This window comes from Crinia signifera, chromosome 6 (genome assembly GCF_055691185.1).
Source record: "Crinia signifera chromosome 6, ASM5569118v1, whole genome shotgun sequence".
Taxonomy (NCBI): Eukaryota; Metazoa; Chordata; class Amphibia; order Anura; family Myobatrachidae; genus Crinia; species Crinia signifera.
The window spans coordinates 150,991,421-151,007,043 of record NC_139222.1 but is presented as its reverse complement, the minus strand read 5'-3'; the positions used below and the strand labels follow the sequence as shown (position 1 = coordinate 151,007,043).

Here is a 15,623-nt window from a genome sequence, read left to right as displayed (position 1 = left end):
GTAAACAGCAATATTCAGCACAGCATAAACGCTACAGCATTATCATTTTACACTGCCCCCAAAGCCCCCCTCACCCGCGGCATTGATTTTTAAATATGGCGCCCGCCGCGTGCGGTACCGCGTCTGAGCTGCTCCCGGCAGCGCTACCAGCGTGTCTCCCCGCCGCCGCCTCCCGCCCAGAGAGGGTTAAAACCCTCAGCACTCGGCGGTAGCCGCGCCACAGGTACACACGCGCGCACTGACTGAGCTGAGACAGAACGCCCCGCTGAAGGGGTACTCACAATTGGACGTCTTCACCGCAGGACAGACAGGCAGGCAGGTAGTGTCTGACGGTCCCTTTGGAGGGGGACCGCAGGAACACAGAAGTCTGGCAGGCGTCTTTGACGAGACCCTGACAGAGCGCTGGACTAGCCAGCGGCGCCAAGCTCCCTTGCAGGGAGAGAAATGTATATATATATATATCTCAAAGCTGCAGCAGCAGAACCTTTGAGCACAAGTTAGAAATAACACTAAGGAGATGCTAGAACGGAGACAAACTCCTGCGTGGCCAGCTCCCAGTGCACAATTTTTCTAACTGGGGATTGTGGGTACTAGAGGGGAGGAGCCAGCTGTTTAAAGTTACAGTGTGCCAGTTCCCAGCCATCCACCTCTATTACCCAGCGTGAACGCCAGTGTCCCCTGCCGGATGATAGAGAAAGTATCTTTTATTAATGCCACATAGTCAGGTCGACCTTCAGTCAGGTCGACCTTCAGTCAGGTCGACCTAAAAGCAAGTCTACCTAATGGTGTAGACCTAATGCTTGTAGACCTAAATGCAGTCTGACGAATGATCCCATTCCGTTAGATTTGGGCGACTTATTTTGTATCTGTACAGAGTAAATACTGGTTGCTTTATTTTACACTGTAATATAGATATCAGTTTGACGTAAATACCCCACCCAAATCTAACCCTTAGAGAAAGAACTTGCTTTTAAAAGTGAACCAGAATCAGACCCCATGTCCATTAAAAGTACACAAAAACGAATATATGTCCTATTTAACAAGTACTTTCTATGGGATGGTAGTTTTCTTTTAAAAACTCTGCTTTTATAGGAAACAAATCTGGGCAAAGCCTAGTGGCAGAATATCTGTCAATACCAATTAAAAAAAATTATAATTACAAGATATTCCTATAGTTATCATAGCAATTCCAAAGAAAATGTTGGGTTACGGCGATAATTACCCACCATGAGACGATGGTAGAAAAAAAAAATTATCCAATGTAATCCTAGCATTTAACATATTATATTAGGAAATAAAATCCCAAAGCATAATATAAACAGCGCTATATATATATATATATATATATATATATATATATATATATATATATATATATATATATATATATATATTTTTTTTTATTTATTTATATAAAAATACAGTGTATACTACTTAAAACCCTTTATATTGGGAGCACATTACAATAATGTTCCAATTCTTGCATTTCCCAAACGGTTCCTTGTTTATATACCTGTTTAGATCCTGTACAACCTTTACCTAGCTCGTTCAGGAACTCAAGCATGCAACATAGATATTTACCTTTAAACAGCGATACAAAGAAGCTGACCTGTTTATCTTATGCTATTCTTTTTTGTTAAAGAAGTACAGTACTCACCGTGGACATGAGATTGCTGAAAGCTTTTCCCAGGGGCAAAATGAAAATTCCCAGCCACCTAAATACAATGAAACCAAGTGATAAGTGAATACTCCTCATATACATATCACATACATACAGTGGGGCAGAAAAGTATTTGGACAGCCACAGTTTGTGCAATTTGACCGACTTAAAAAGATTAGAGGTCTGTAATTTTCATCATAGGTATACTTCAACTTTGAGAGATGGAATGTGGAAAAAAGTTATATTTTGCTCTCATCTGCCCACATGACCTTCTCCCAATCCCTCTTTTATACTGACAACTAATTCAAACAGCTGCCATAAATACAGGTAACGAGTGGAGAGCCAGAAATCTTGCTGGTTGGTAGGTGTCCAAATATTTATTTTCAACAAGAATATACAAATAAATTGTTTAAAAATCATACAATGATTATTTTTGTTATAAACTCCACTTGCCGTTTTTGGAGGGAGAAAAATGACGAGTGGCATCACAAAAAACGTAATACCGTCTGAAGCATAGGCGTGGAAACATCATGCTTTGGGGCTTATTTTCTGCAAAGGGGACAGGACGACTGATTATGGAGAATGGGGCCAAGATTTTGGCCAAAAAAACTCCTTTCCCCAGTAAGAGCATTGAAGATGGAACGTGGCTGGGTCTTCCAGCACGACAATGACCCCAAACAAACCTCCCGAGCAACTAAGGAGTGGCTCTGTAAGAGCATTTCAAGGTCCTGGAGTGGCCTAGCCAGTCTCCAGACCTCTACCCAATCGAAAATCTATGGAGGGAGTTGAAAGTCCGTGTTGCCTGGTGACAGCCCAAAAACATGACCGATCTAGGAAAGATCTGCATGGAAAAATAGGCCAAAATACCTACTACAGAGTGTGCAAACCTGGTCAAGAACTACAGGAAAGTTTGACCTCTGTAATTGTGAACCAAGGTTATATTACAAAGTATTGAGTTTAACTTTTTGATTGTCCAAATATTTATTTTCCACAAGAATATGCAAATAAATTGTTTACAAATCATACAATGCGATTACCTGTTTTTTTCCCCCCCACATTCTGTCTCTCACAGTTGAAGTGTACCTTTGATGGAAATGACCGACCTCTGATCTTTTTAAGTGGGTCAGCAAATTGCACAATCGGTGGCTCTCCAAATACTTTTTTGCCCCAGATATAGATGGATGGATGGATGTATATGTATATGTATATTACAGGTATGTAGAAAAAAAACAGCACTCCACAGTAGTCCAATATATAGCCACAGTGCCTTCTCAGACCAATAGGTGAAGGTTGCAAGCTGACTTGGAGCAGCAATCACTGGACTTTAAATAACACAGTCATGTTTGTTTTGGAATAGATTATGTGATGCATAGTGTACTAGAAGATTGACATTTCATGTAATGACAAAAGAATCAACCCCTCATTTAATGACTTTATTTATCGCTTATTAACCATTCCATTGTACTTAACACTTGATGTGTAGATATTCTAATGTACTGTATAACTTCTGTATTGTACAGTTCTTTAATAAAATATTTGAAAATAAAAAAAACACAGATCTCACAACCACAATGCAGTTAACCTTTCGGATTTTACTCCTTTAATAAATTACATCTTACCTTTATACAAACATTAAACAGAATGTGCCTCCTTCACCCAACACATCCAATAGCATGTCTGATTTATGGAAAATATGCTATATATCCTACTTTCGTTGCAATTTTAAAATCTCTCATTGGCTATGTTATACAGTAATATTTCTGCTGCAGTTACAGATGTTCCGTTTATTCAGATCTATATTAATATGCCTGTATCTTGTATTTTCGAGTTACAAGATTTACTGCAGGAGCAGAGGAGTATATATAATTTTGCATGATGATCCATTGTTATTTTAAATTGGTTGTTTGTTAGTGATCACCATGGTGATACCGGGAGAAGCTGTCCGGCGCATAGACGTGTTTGGCGTCATATCTGTCTGATCCGGACAATGGGGGGGGGGGGGGGGGGGGGAGGGAGCACATTCTGTATCAGGCCTGTATAAAGGTAAGATGTACTTTCTTGTTATTTGATCCGATTTTTCAGCAATCTACAAGCCATTAACTCCTACAGCTCATATGTTTTGGGCAAAATTATGTAATAATGGCTGAGGCAAAGTATCGTCAGAACTGTATTTAATGATATTACCTTATTAACTTCTAGAAAGCCATACAGTTGGCATCCCTCATTCTTCTGCTCCTGCATCTTCTGACTGAAGCCCTCCCGTTTACACTGCTCTATTGAATCAGGGGTCTTGAATGCCCACCCTTTCCGACGGTAAGCCTCACGCACATCATCACATGAATTACAACACCTGTACAGGTCAAGGGGATTAAAAAACAAAAACAAACCTCATTATGTTTAAATAGACAAAGCTAGAAAACAGACAAACCGTACAATTATCTAATTACCTAAACTCATCTGTTTCTGCACCATAGCAGCTTTCACAACGATCTGAGTCTAAAGTTTTGGGGTCAAACACCACAGGTTCTTCTGTTTTTCCTAGGTCTGAAAAAGAACATACGTGAATACAGGTGCCATATGTTTAGGTCAAGTAAATATTCCTATTTAAATCAATTGATAATATAGCACATGTTAAGTGATCACCTATGTGGAGAAGTAGATTTGTACAAGACCTATATGCAAGTGCAGGCAATCTGCTCTGTGACTGGATTACTCAAATATCCCTCCCAGGCATCCTCCTCCTTCCACCCATACCCTGTGAGAGCTCACAAGCCAGGATACATAAACACTATCAAGGAGCAAATATGCAAATATATATATCCCTCTTGTTCAAGGGTAGGGAGCTTGAATAGACATTTTTCAAATAAATGCACCAACATTTTCAATAATTAATTATAATATATAAACTAAAAATCTAGAAAGTCAATGTACTAACAACTGACAATACAAAGCTTGATCTGGTGCCCTCAAATAAAACCTCACTCCAAATAGAGAAGGTGCAGCACTCACATGCCTCCACAAGGTACATTAATTAATATATTTCCTGCTTATTGTGCCTTTTGGAACAATCTACGTGCCACGCCCTATGTGTATGTGGGTATAAAAATTTATAGGAAAAATATTTAAAAAAAAAATGAAGAGGAAGTGTGGACACTAGTATTCACTAGGACACTTTATTCAACCAAACCACTAGATCATTTATTTTATAGAAATGTTATTGAGGTATCATGAATCAAAGACAGAGCTTTGTTTAAAAACAGTGTCACTTGTTCACATAGCAAGTGAATGTGAATAAGCACAAAATCAGTTTGTCACAAAATATTGTATTAACATTGAAGAATACACTAAACAATTATTTTTAACAAATTACAGAAGAGCAAGTGCATATTGTTGCATTACTAAATTCTAAGGCATTTCTTAAACTGTTCTGTTAGGGCTCCATGAGGACCATGATTGAGAAAGACTATACTAGTGGAATGATCCATCTGATCAGAACTGAAAACATTTGTATAAATTCCCTAACACTACTGGGGTGGAGGGAAGTAATTGGTTTGCCCCTGCAACTGTCAGGCACCTGACAGATCAATTCAATTGTTGGTACACTCGGCCGCAACATCGATCAGTATTCGCATTTCTGCTCACAGTCTCCCCTGAGCTAGTGAGCAGGAATGTACTTAGTGACGTTTGTGTGCCCAAACAGCACATTTCCTGTTGTGCACAGAAATTCAGGCAGGTTTGGCCATTTTAAGCAGCTGAACCAAACAAGATAAAGACATATACTGATTTACCATCACTTTACACGAGAGACTAGGCATGATAAAACAAATGAATGAATGTCCACCTACAGTATGCGTGTTTCACATAGTAAATATGCCAAGTGCACAATTTGCTGCAGTTGTACCAAAAAGCAGTTCTTGGCAAGCTAGGTTGCGCGAGACTGTGCTGGTTAACTTTATATACAATATTTGTATACCAGTGTGTGACAGTCTCTGAACCTGCATACAAAATGTTTCAATCACATGTCAAGATCTTTTGTGCTTCATATTAAGACTCAGACGCACACAATATACAAGTTATATAAAATAATATACACTCTGGTGCCTTAGTCATGTTGTGTTGGGTAGACACATTTTGCCCCATTTTATCGAGTCAGCCAGGAGTGGAGGGGCAATCTGACAAATGGCCAAGCATCTCTACCTCCTGACATTGGCCCTTATTCTGATTGAGTCGGATGGCTCCGAATGCGGATGGACAACCTATGGTTGGTGTTTGCGCATGTGCAGAGGCGTATCTGTGCATGTGCGAATGCCGCGCACGTCCGAATACGGCGTGAATTCTGTACAATCCGAACAGGGGGTGGAGAGGGGCGTGAAGGGCTGTTTGGGCTCATTACCATATGCGTACACCCTGCGTTTCATGGGCGTTCCCATGAAAACGCTGGGTGTACGTATGGTAATGCGGCCATGACGCACGTGTGGGGGGCAGACATATGACATATACGGATGCCAGCTGCCTGCCTATATCCTTGCGTTTGTACGGAGAAATGCCCGAGTGGTCTGGAGCACTCGGTGCTGCCTGACCACTGGGTCCAGCATTCAATGGTCGGCGACCATCGAATGATGGGGGGGGGGGGGCTAAGAACACTCTGTTCCAGTCCGTAAATACGCATCCATCCGAACCAACCAGAATAAGGCCCATTATGCGAATCCACCAGGCATACAGAGAGGGGTGTGCTGCAAGACCAGATCCCCAATACTCATGGGCCCTTATTCTGGTTCATTCGCAAATGCTAAAACCATGTGCACTGCAGGTGGGGCAGATGTCACTCGTTCAAACAGAATTAGATTTGGGTGGGGGTTTTACTTCAAAGTGAGATATATATTGCAGTGTAAAAATAAAGCAGCCAGTAACTTTCTACACATGTTACATCTTCCCTCCTGCAGTGCACATGGTTTTGTCCATTTGAGAAGGAATTTGCCTTTGCGGGGGAACCAGAATAAGGGCCATGGTACGCTTACATGCACTTTTACAAGCCCCTTTTCTTGCACATGCATGCCGAGAACATTACAGAGAATCAGGGGAAAATTTGTTAAAAGTGTACTTAACCTAAACTAGATCAAATGAATCTCTGTAACACAACTTCTGGTTGCACTGGACACTGGTTAACTGAAACCTTAGATTTATAGCATTTTGAGGAAAATAGACTCATACCATGCTTCTCTGCTTCTGAGGTCACTGGGTTCCCATCTTTATCTAACCGCTGCTTGAACAGATTGTGTTCTACATCCAGCTGCTGCTCTCCAGCTACATCCATGGCGTCTATGCTTATATCTGCATACAATAATCACATGATTAGGAGGCGGATTTACAAAATACCTCCCAAGTTAAATTGTTGCTGATTTTTGGCAATATGAATCGCCAAATCATGTTAAACATTCATCTAAGTAAACCCACCTACTAATAAGGCAAGCAACAAGGATTGACAAATTTTACAGTATCAATGGCGTACAGCTTAAATATGAGGGTGGGTAATAGACATTGCAGGGTAGAATTATGCTAAAAGAGGAGTCACACACAAAAAAAAAAAAAAAAACATTGATTCAATTGCTTTACTGCTTAATTCCATAAACATTATTAAACCTGGCAGTTCCCTTACAGCTGACCGGTCAATAAATATTTAATATACACTGGAATTCCTAAATCCACATATTTTAATCGTATAATGTTAGTTCTCTCTCTCTGTGTAATGAGCATAGCTGAAATGTATGCTAGTTTAGGACATTATTCAATTAAACGTCAAGTTTATTCACATCACTGACAGTGAAATTTCAGGACAAACCACCACTGCGCCATACTGTATATCCGTTAAGTGTATAATAAAATAAACTGAAGTTTACTTACATGCGCAAGGCATATGTGGAAATATAATATCAATGTTTATCTTTAACTTGTCTCCTCTAGATTTATCAACAAATAATTCCGGGTAGACCTGAAAAATGAAGAAAACAGATGATTAACAATTCCTACAAAAATAAAACTGAAAATACTATAAAGAAATACATGTATACACGATCAGTACAGCAACTACTACACAAAAGAAGCTAGACACCTGTTGCTCTGAAGCCTCTGCACTACTATAAATCCCAGCATTATCTGCCATTTGAAAAGCAAGCGTAAATCATTACATTTAAAAAAAATACATCATAGCATGTTGATTACCACCCATGTGCACAGCTGCAATTCAATTTGCAATCAATCACCATCGAATATTATTTCCCTCTGTTCGCAGCGGTGAGTAAGCCTGGACTTAGTGCTGCGATGGCCGTGAGGAGAAGGACGTCAGTGGCCATCCCTTCCAACAGCTGGGGAACGCCTACATTTTCTGGGGGCACTCCCAGATAATGCTGGGTTACTGCCCCCAAACGGTGCGCCCGTGTGGTCATTTTATTTTCAAGTTGCAGCCCTCTGTTCAGATCTGAATTTGCCCTATAGTGCTCGTTATATGTTAAGTTAGAAGTCGGACTATCAGTATAGAGAGCCCTCTATGCCATCTGATAGACAACGTCTCGATCGACCATATGTTAGGTGGTTTTTTTTTGCTTTCTCATACTTTACCATCCACAAGGACTCCAAACGGAAATATGTGCTGAGTGCAGGGAGGCACCTGGCGCAAAGGTTGGCGTCAAAATGGACACCAAAAAAAAGAAAAAAGTGAAAAACTCATGTTGACCTTTCCCATGCCAACATTTTCTTGTATCAATCTTGTGCATGTGGATCATTCGAGGGTCGACCTAGACATTGTTGACCTAGTACACCACACCCTGCCATACCTACACATCTCCTGCTCTGCAGTCTGCTACAAACCAACCAAGGATAAAGCATACAGCGAGAAGAGCCCTAGGCTGGAATTATTTTCCTCATCAGATTCAATATTTGTTTTCTCACTCGCATAGAGGCAGTTTGCAGTAAAGCGATACAAATACATAGGAGATGAGAACAGTTTGAATACAGACAAATGTTAACCGTTCATAGTCAGAAGGTACACAGTGATTTTAAGCTTTACCCTTTGAGTGCAAACTTCTCTATGAGAGATGCTCAAAATAGCTGCTAAAAATCCCAGCTTTGCTCACATTTGTTATATTAGGAAGAAAAAAAAAAAAGGATTATATTTCCAACATAAAGGTAAACATTACAGGTCATTATGATGAATATAAATGTTTGCTTGGCAATTATCACACCTGTTTCAACAAATTAACTTGGCAACCATAGGCTTAAATTGACTACAGTGATTGCTAGATGTATGGCCAGATACGCCATACACATTACAGAAGAGTATATGGGGTTATTGATAGAGAACACAAACTGTGCAGCTTTAATTGTCGACTTTCCTCCCTTGTTGTTTTTGTGTATTGAAGTTTAATACTATTTTTTTTCTTTATTTGCCAATGTCACACTACTGCTGACCGAGATACTGTTCTTGATCTTACTTTGATGCTTTTTGAACATAAGTTTATGTATTCATGCTCTGCTCTTACAATAAAAATAACTGTTTAAAAAAACTGCACGGCACTATATACAGTTACTATACTTCACAATGTATTACATTACGGGAAAGCTAATACACAGAGAAGTTACAATTTTATGACTCTTAATGCAAGACCCTGGTAACTATGTATAATATATATACATATAATGAAAACAAACTTACTTCTTTAGTGAGGAAATATTGAAGCTCAGAGAAAAACAAAATCAGCATTATAAGACCACTAACCACGGTAACTAGAAGGAAAGATTAAAATTACATCTGTTAACAAAGTAACTGTGAAAACAGCATGTCATAAACAGAGGTTACTTCCATCAGCAGTCAACATTATGCACAGAAAATGTATAAATAGTTCTTAGATGTTGTAGGCTAGACAAGAGCATAGAATTATTTATCAAAATAAAAAAATATATATTTATAAAATAGTCCATACACAATGACAGTTCATCCTACAATGCTAAGAATGCTGGATTGGATTTCAGAAGCAGCAGAAATATTTATCTGTCCAATCTATATGGTAGGAACAAAAATCTGGTCATGTATCCATGAGAATGAATTTGCTCCCAAATGCTTGAAAGCAAACAAAGCAATTGTTTGTATATTTTTATTAACTCAAACAAATATAACGCACTTGTCTGATCATCCATTGTCCTTTTCCCAGCATTTGGGAGTGAATGGTTGATTGTCATTTTCTTCCATACATTGCCAGATTTTTGTTCCCACCAGACAGATTGAACAGATATATATTTAGGTGTGTACCCAGCTTTTAGCTGGATACAGACTATAAAGCCCCATACACAATTGGGGATATTGTTCACAATATTGTTTAGAAAGAGTCTTCTGAACGATATAGTCTAGTGTGTACACTCAATATAGTTAACTATGTGTGCTCCCACGCACCGTTAACGATGATTGTGGTCTTTCAAATATTCAGGTCAACTAGGCAATATGGACAAATGACCTGCATATTTAGCTGGCCCCAGTGACATCACTGTACAATATCAGGGGACGATATTCTGTGCGTGCGGTCAATATCGCCCACACACGGTACCGGCCAATATGGCCCTGTAGTGTAGTGTGCATGGGGATAAATTTATCTATCCAATCTGATTTCTTGGAATAAAAATCTGGTAATATCTGTCAATTTTCCATCTTTTGAGAGCAAATGGTTGATTGCAATTTTTCCCCATAAATTACCAGATTTTTGTCCCAACCAACTAGATTTGAAAGATAATCTTATAGTATGTATCCAGTTTAAGTTTAGCTGCCCAGAGCCATTCAATTACTGTCCCTGACTAGCCCTGTGAGTGCACCCATGAGGTATGAACAGAAATCTACATTTACTAGTAATTCTGGAGCAGCTAGAGCATGGCAGTAATCGGATAACTCCTGGCACTTAACTTGGGTTACTGTGGTAAATAATTGAATAGCTCTGGGCACCTAATCAGCAAGTTTAAACCCTGTGGCTAGATTAATCTGGCCCTTAATCTGATAAAGGTAGAAAGCAGGCTATCAAACTTTGTGGCTGAGCAGAGAATAAAGCTAGTGTTCATTCTAGAACTTGCTATCTTTGAAAACACATGCAGTTCCTCTTCCCTGCCTGGGGTGTCGCTGTCTGCTGCAGTGCTCCTAGAACAGTGTGGTCGGTCTATCAACATTGATATGCAAACCAGACCTGTGCTAGAAACACCACAGCGGACAGCGACACCCCAGGCAGGGAAGAGGAAATGCATGGGTTTTCAAAGATAGCGGGTGCTAGAATGAACACTAAAAGCCCATACACCCTAAGCGATATTACAAACAATATGGCTCATTTGTTTGTAATATAGCTTAGTGTGTACACCCAATATCGTTAACGGTGCGTTCTCACAAAATCTGTTACATATCCCCCATCGCCTGTACATGCTGCTCAATTTTGAATATATAGTCAACGATTCATGTTAGGAGCAGAAGACATCAGTGTGTTAGTGCTACATCGTTCACCTGGGAGCTCCGATGGAGCAAATCATCTAGGGCAACCTGGACCGAAGTGTAATCCTTTACAACACAAACTATGCCAAGATCCCTAGTATTTACAGTATAGGAGGGAAATTCAATTGTTTATCACGCCCATCCTAAAGTGACGGGAGACTGCAGTGAGTGCAATATTCAAATGTTGCTTTTTATCATGTTGATTATGGTCAGGTTAAGCCACGCATAGCAGCCAGGCCAGCCGAAACCAACAGGCGCGCCACAAAAATTCTAATTTGAGCGCTCAAATAAGTCACTTTTCACTCACTTCAGCTTTCACCGGGAGGTGCAGATGCCAGCAGCCAAAAGAGCTCTAAGAAAGCATCAACTGAATAGCTCTGTTGGGCACCATCTCCTGGCATGCTGACATTTGAATTCACCCCATAGTATTAAAACAATGATATTGTCTGTAAACTTACAATTAAAGCCTGATTTATTACGATATATTGATGTGAGACATTAGCGATTTTGCGGGGGTTTGTGAATCTGCAAGCGTAAACTTGTGCCGACAATAATTCGACACCAGCTACCACAATCATCATTAGTATTGGCAGGTGCACCAGCATGCAAGGTGCAAGAGGTAAGTCAGTTTCAGGCTTCCCTATCCCATATACAGGACTCAGAATCTCATGGAGCTTTACATACATTCCCACGTGACAGGGAGGTTCTGTGTGCCCGCATTATTGCAGCTCAAAACTACCAATATCACAGAAAGACAGACCTGGTGAAATTCTGTCCAACTGAGAATATGACAAAGATGCGCAAAAACACATGTTTTCAGATAAACATGTGGTGTTTGCAAAATCTCACCAATTAGAAACAGAATTTGGTGGCATAAAAGGACCATTTGCCCACCTAGTCTGCTCCTTTTTAACCATATTGTTACCTCAAACCCTATTTGATCCTTATTTCTTTGCAAAGATACCCTTATGTCTAGCTAATGCATGCTTAAATTGTTCTAGAATCTATTCACTTGCATCTACAGTATATTCAGAGATTCACAGGGCCCTGTGTGCAAGTTTGAAAAATATCATTGTGGAGCATAATGAGTAGAGCAGCTCAACCTGCTATAAAAGTATAGTGTGGTAAACGTTGCTATCCACAGTATTCCCAGTTAGGCACCCTATAGTCCCCACAGAATGCCGGGCAGGGAGTATTATGGGAAGTATAGTTCCCACAGGGTACCAGACTGGAGGTTTATGGGAAGTATAGTTCCACCAGGGTTGTTAGGCTGGAATATTATGGGAGTATAGCACTCACCAGTTTGCCAGGCTGGAGGACTGTGGGAATAAGTATTACCACATGGTGCCAGCCTGAAGGATTATGGTAAGTATAATTCCACCAGGGTTTTCAAACTGGATTATTACGGGAGTACAATTCCCTCCAGGGTGCCTGGCTGGTAGACAGTGGGAAGTACATTCCCCACAGTTCGCCTGTCAGAGGGCACAGTATTCAGAAGTCACTGCTAGAATATCTGGGTCACTACTCCTCAGGATTTCCACCTTTGTTGCATAAATTCCCTGTGTTCGGAGCTGCCCTTACCTATAGCCCCGCCACATGTCTTCACCCGAAAGTCCTCCAATGTCTTCGGATAGGCGTCAAACTGCCGGAGCCGGTGAAGCGCCTCCATCTCCTCAACCGGAAGAACAGACAACGCCGCACCACTTCCGGGTACAGTGTCTATAGGTCCTAATCTCATTGGTTAAGGAGAGCCCCAATAGACGCACAGTACTATGTGTTAGGCGTGCATAGCTTGTTGTTTAGTGTCAGTGCGACACCTAGCGGTCAGATGTGGTGTTAGCAGCATTAGCAATGACAGATCTAGAAGTCACACGCTCCGTTTATCAGTAGGCATAGCTTACCTGTGTTATGTAGGGACAAGTACAGTATGTATGTGACCATTCATCTGTTTAGATTATTTCACAGTGTAATATTAGGAGTATGTTGTGTTTACCACTTGTTTTCCATTTTTCAATAACCTGGGTAAGAGGTGTCACATAGATATCAGGACTGTAAAAAAAACAAAAACAGTCGGCGCTAGGAGTGGGTGACACACGTTTGGACTTTATACCATTAATGCAATTGAAGAGCAAGGGGTCTACTTAGTTGTTACAATGTAATAATATCCTAATGCAGGAAGGTTCTTAGAAATCGTCAGAAGGCTAATTATTGCTGCACAGGGCTTGGTATCAGGAATTGTGGGGCTCAGGACTGACAAAATGGGCAGGGACACAGATGTGGGAACTGTTGATAATTGAGCTACTACAGTGTGCATACCTCCCAACTGTCCTGATTTTCCCAACTGTCCTGATTTTCGCAAGACAGACACGTTTTCTAACTATCCCCCCTGTGACATTTTAAATGCAGCACTGGTCCTCCAGACAATTGGAGATCACATACCGGCAGCCATCCCCACTGTTGCCGCTATAATATTTATTGAAATGTACACATATACAAATTATTACCAGTTATTTATATAGTGCGCACACATTCCTCAGAGCTTTACGGATAATATATGGCCAGTCATATCAGTCCCTGCTCCATGGAGCTTACAGTCTATAATCGCGTTCATATGTCTGCACAAAGATTTCCATTAAGGTTCATTTTGTTTGGAACGAAAAAGTGTGGGAGGCCGGCCCTAATGGAAACCCTAGTACTGCAGAATGAAGTTACCATTATTATTATTATAATTAATTAGTTAGTTGCAACAAGAACTCAGCAATTGCGCTATGTGGTAATTAAACTCTGTCTCTTGGGAGTATAATATTACCTAGTAAAAAAGGAGCAGATAAGAAAATATCAAAGCAGCAGCACTCACCGCCGGGCCATATACACTTAGGTGCTGAGTTCCAGCCTCACAGATGTAATCCAATGGTTTAATATGCTGCTAATTAAAATGACAGATTTCCATCTGCCTCATGATTTCTCAGACAGAGAGCCCTTTATAAATTATATAGGCCCTTATTCTGAATCGTGCGGTACGGCCCGCGTGCGTCCGTACCGCCGATGTTTTCAGTCTGCACATGCGCAGAGGTCAATCTGCGCATGTGCAGCCCAATTCGCCGCAGACGTAGTTCGTCCGCCGCAAAGGGGGCGTATAGGGGCGTGAGGGGCTTCATACCCTCATTTCCCTATGCATACGCCCCGCGTTTCATGGGCGTTCCCATGCAAACGCGGGGCGTATGCATGCTAATGAGGGTATGACGCCAGTGATGGGGGCGGAAAGCTGACGTCGCCGGATGTCAGCTCTCAGCCCCCATACAAGCTATCACACGGACGATTGTCCGTGTGGTCTCAGCTTGCGGGACCTGGTGGGGCGTGCGGCCCTGCCTTCGATGGTCGCCGACCATCGAATGCAGGGGGCAGCTCCCACCATGGTGGAGGCGTACGCCCCACCATTTTCTTGCGGATCGCCAGCCGTCCGTGTACGGACGGCCGTGGCGATCCGTATCGTGGGCGGGGATTGGTTTGTGCGGCCGGAGCACCGTGTGCGGCTCCGGCCGCACAGATCTGAATAAGGGCCATAGAGAGCTCCTGAGTGCAAAAAGTCCCCAGAAAGGCTCAGAAAGGCAATCACTTCTTCATATTTTAGGATGCTGATGGATAGAGTTCTGCACTGGAGCTGGCAATCCCAATTCTGCAGACTGCTGACACTGAGCATACATGTAATCAACTGGTCAGCCGCAAGCTGTGAGAGAAAGTGCCAGTTTATTTAGAAATGGGTTTTCAAAACTTATGGTTTTATTTCCGATTTGGTCTGCCATATTTAAAAAGGCAATGATAACAAATGCAATGTTTACATTTATGCAACTAATCGAGCTTCAGTGGATGTGGCTCATGTCCTACTGTATGTCCAATTCGAATGCCAACGAAATGTGCCCCTGAATTGGATCAGTGGTGGCAGGGGCATAACTAGAACTTTGTGGGCCCCATAGCAAAATCCTGTAAGAACACCTTACACCACACACACACACTGGTGTCACTAAAATACCCCTTAGTGGGAAAGGAGAGAGAGTAAGTGGGTGAGAGACAAAAAGGATATATGATCCATGTATATATAAACCAGATTGCTTCTTTTCTTGAGGAAAGGGATAGTGGAATTGCAGCCTTCCAAGTAAGCAGAATATTACATTGTTCAGCATCAAGGATATACTATATAGGTTTTTCAATTTGTTTTGTGACAGTGGAGATGGGAGTGTATAGCAATGAGTGCTGCAAGAGAATCCGCTATGTCATGTTGTCACACCAGGTTGAGGTTTTCTATAAGAGGGGGTGCCATGCAAGAGAAAAAGGAGATAAATAAGTGGTAGCACCTTGTGGAACATAACAGAGGCTCTAGGGTTGCCCACAATTTGAGCAGAAGGTGGTTTGTAATGGACATATAAAAGCTAGGTACAGTAGAGGCACTGT

At 41.2% G+C, this 15,623-nt stretch overlaps 1 protein-coding gene across 2 annotated transcripts in view; it reads right to left on the bottom strand.

Moving 5' to 3' along the window:
- ERGIC3 (ERGIC and golgi 3) overlaps window positions 1-12,933 on the bottom strand; it is a 31,425-nt gene extending 18,492 nt beyond the window's left edge. The window contains exons 1-7 of one of the 2 annotated variants that reach the window (XM_083147641.1): window positions 12,756-12,933; window positions 9,369-9,439; window positions 7,562-7,649; window positions 6,872-6,991; window positions 4,108-4,204; window positions 3,845-4,010; window positions 1,658-1,715 (exon numbers count right to left, since the gene is read on the bottom strand). In XM_083147641.1, coding sequence (XP_083003767.1) covers window positions 1,658-1,715; window positions 3,845-4,010; window positions 4,108-4,204; window positions 6,872-6,991; window positions 7,562-7,649; window positions 9,369-9,439; window positions 12,756-12,912 — 757 coding nt within the window. In that variant the 5' untranslated portion in view covers window positions 12,913-12,933. The remainder of the gene's footprint in view (window positions 1-1,657; window positions 1,716-3,844; window positions 4,011-4,107; window positions 4,205-6,871; window positions 6,992-7,561; window positions 7,650-9,368; window positions 9,440-12,755) is intronic. The other variant, XM_083147642.1, reaches the window with a different exon arrangement.
- Between the last annotated feature and the right edge of the window lie 2,690 nt (window positions 12,934-15,623).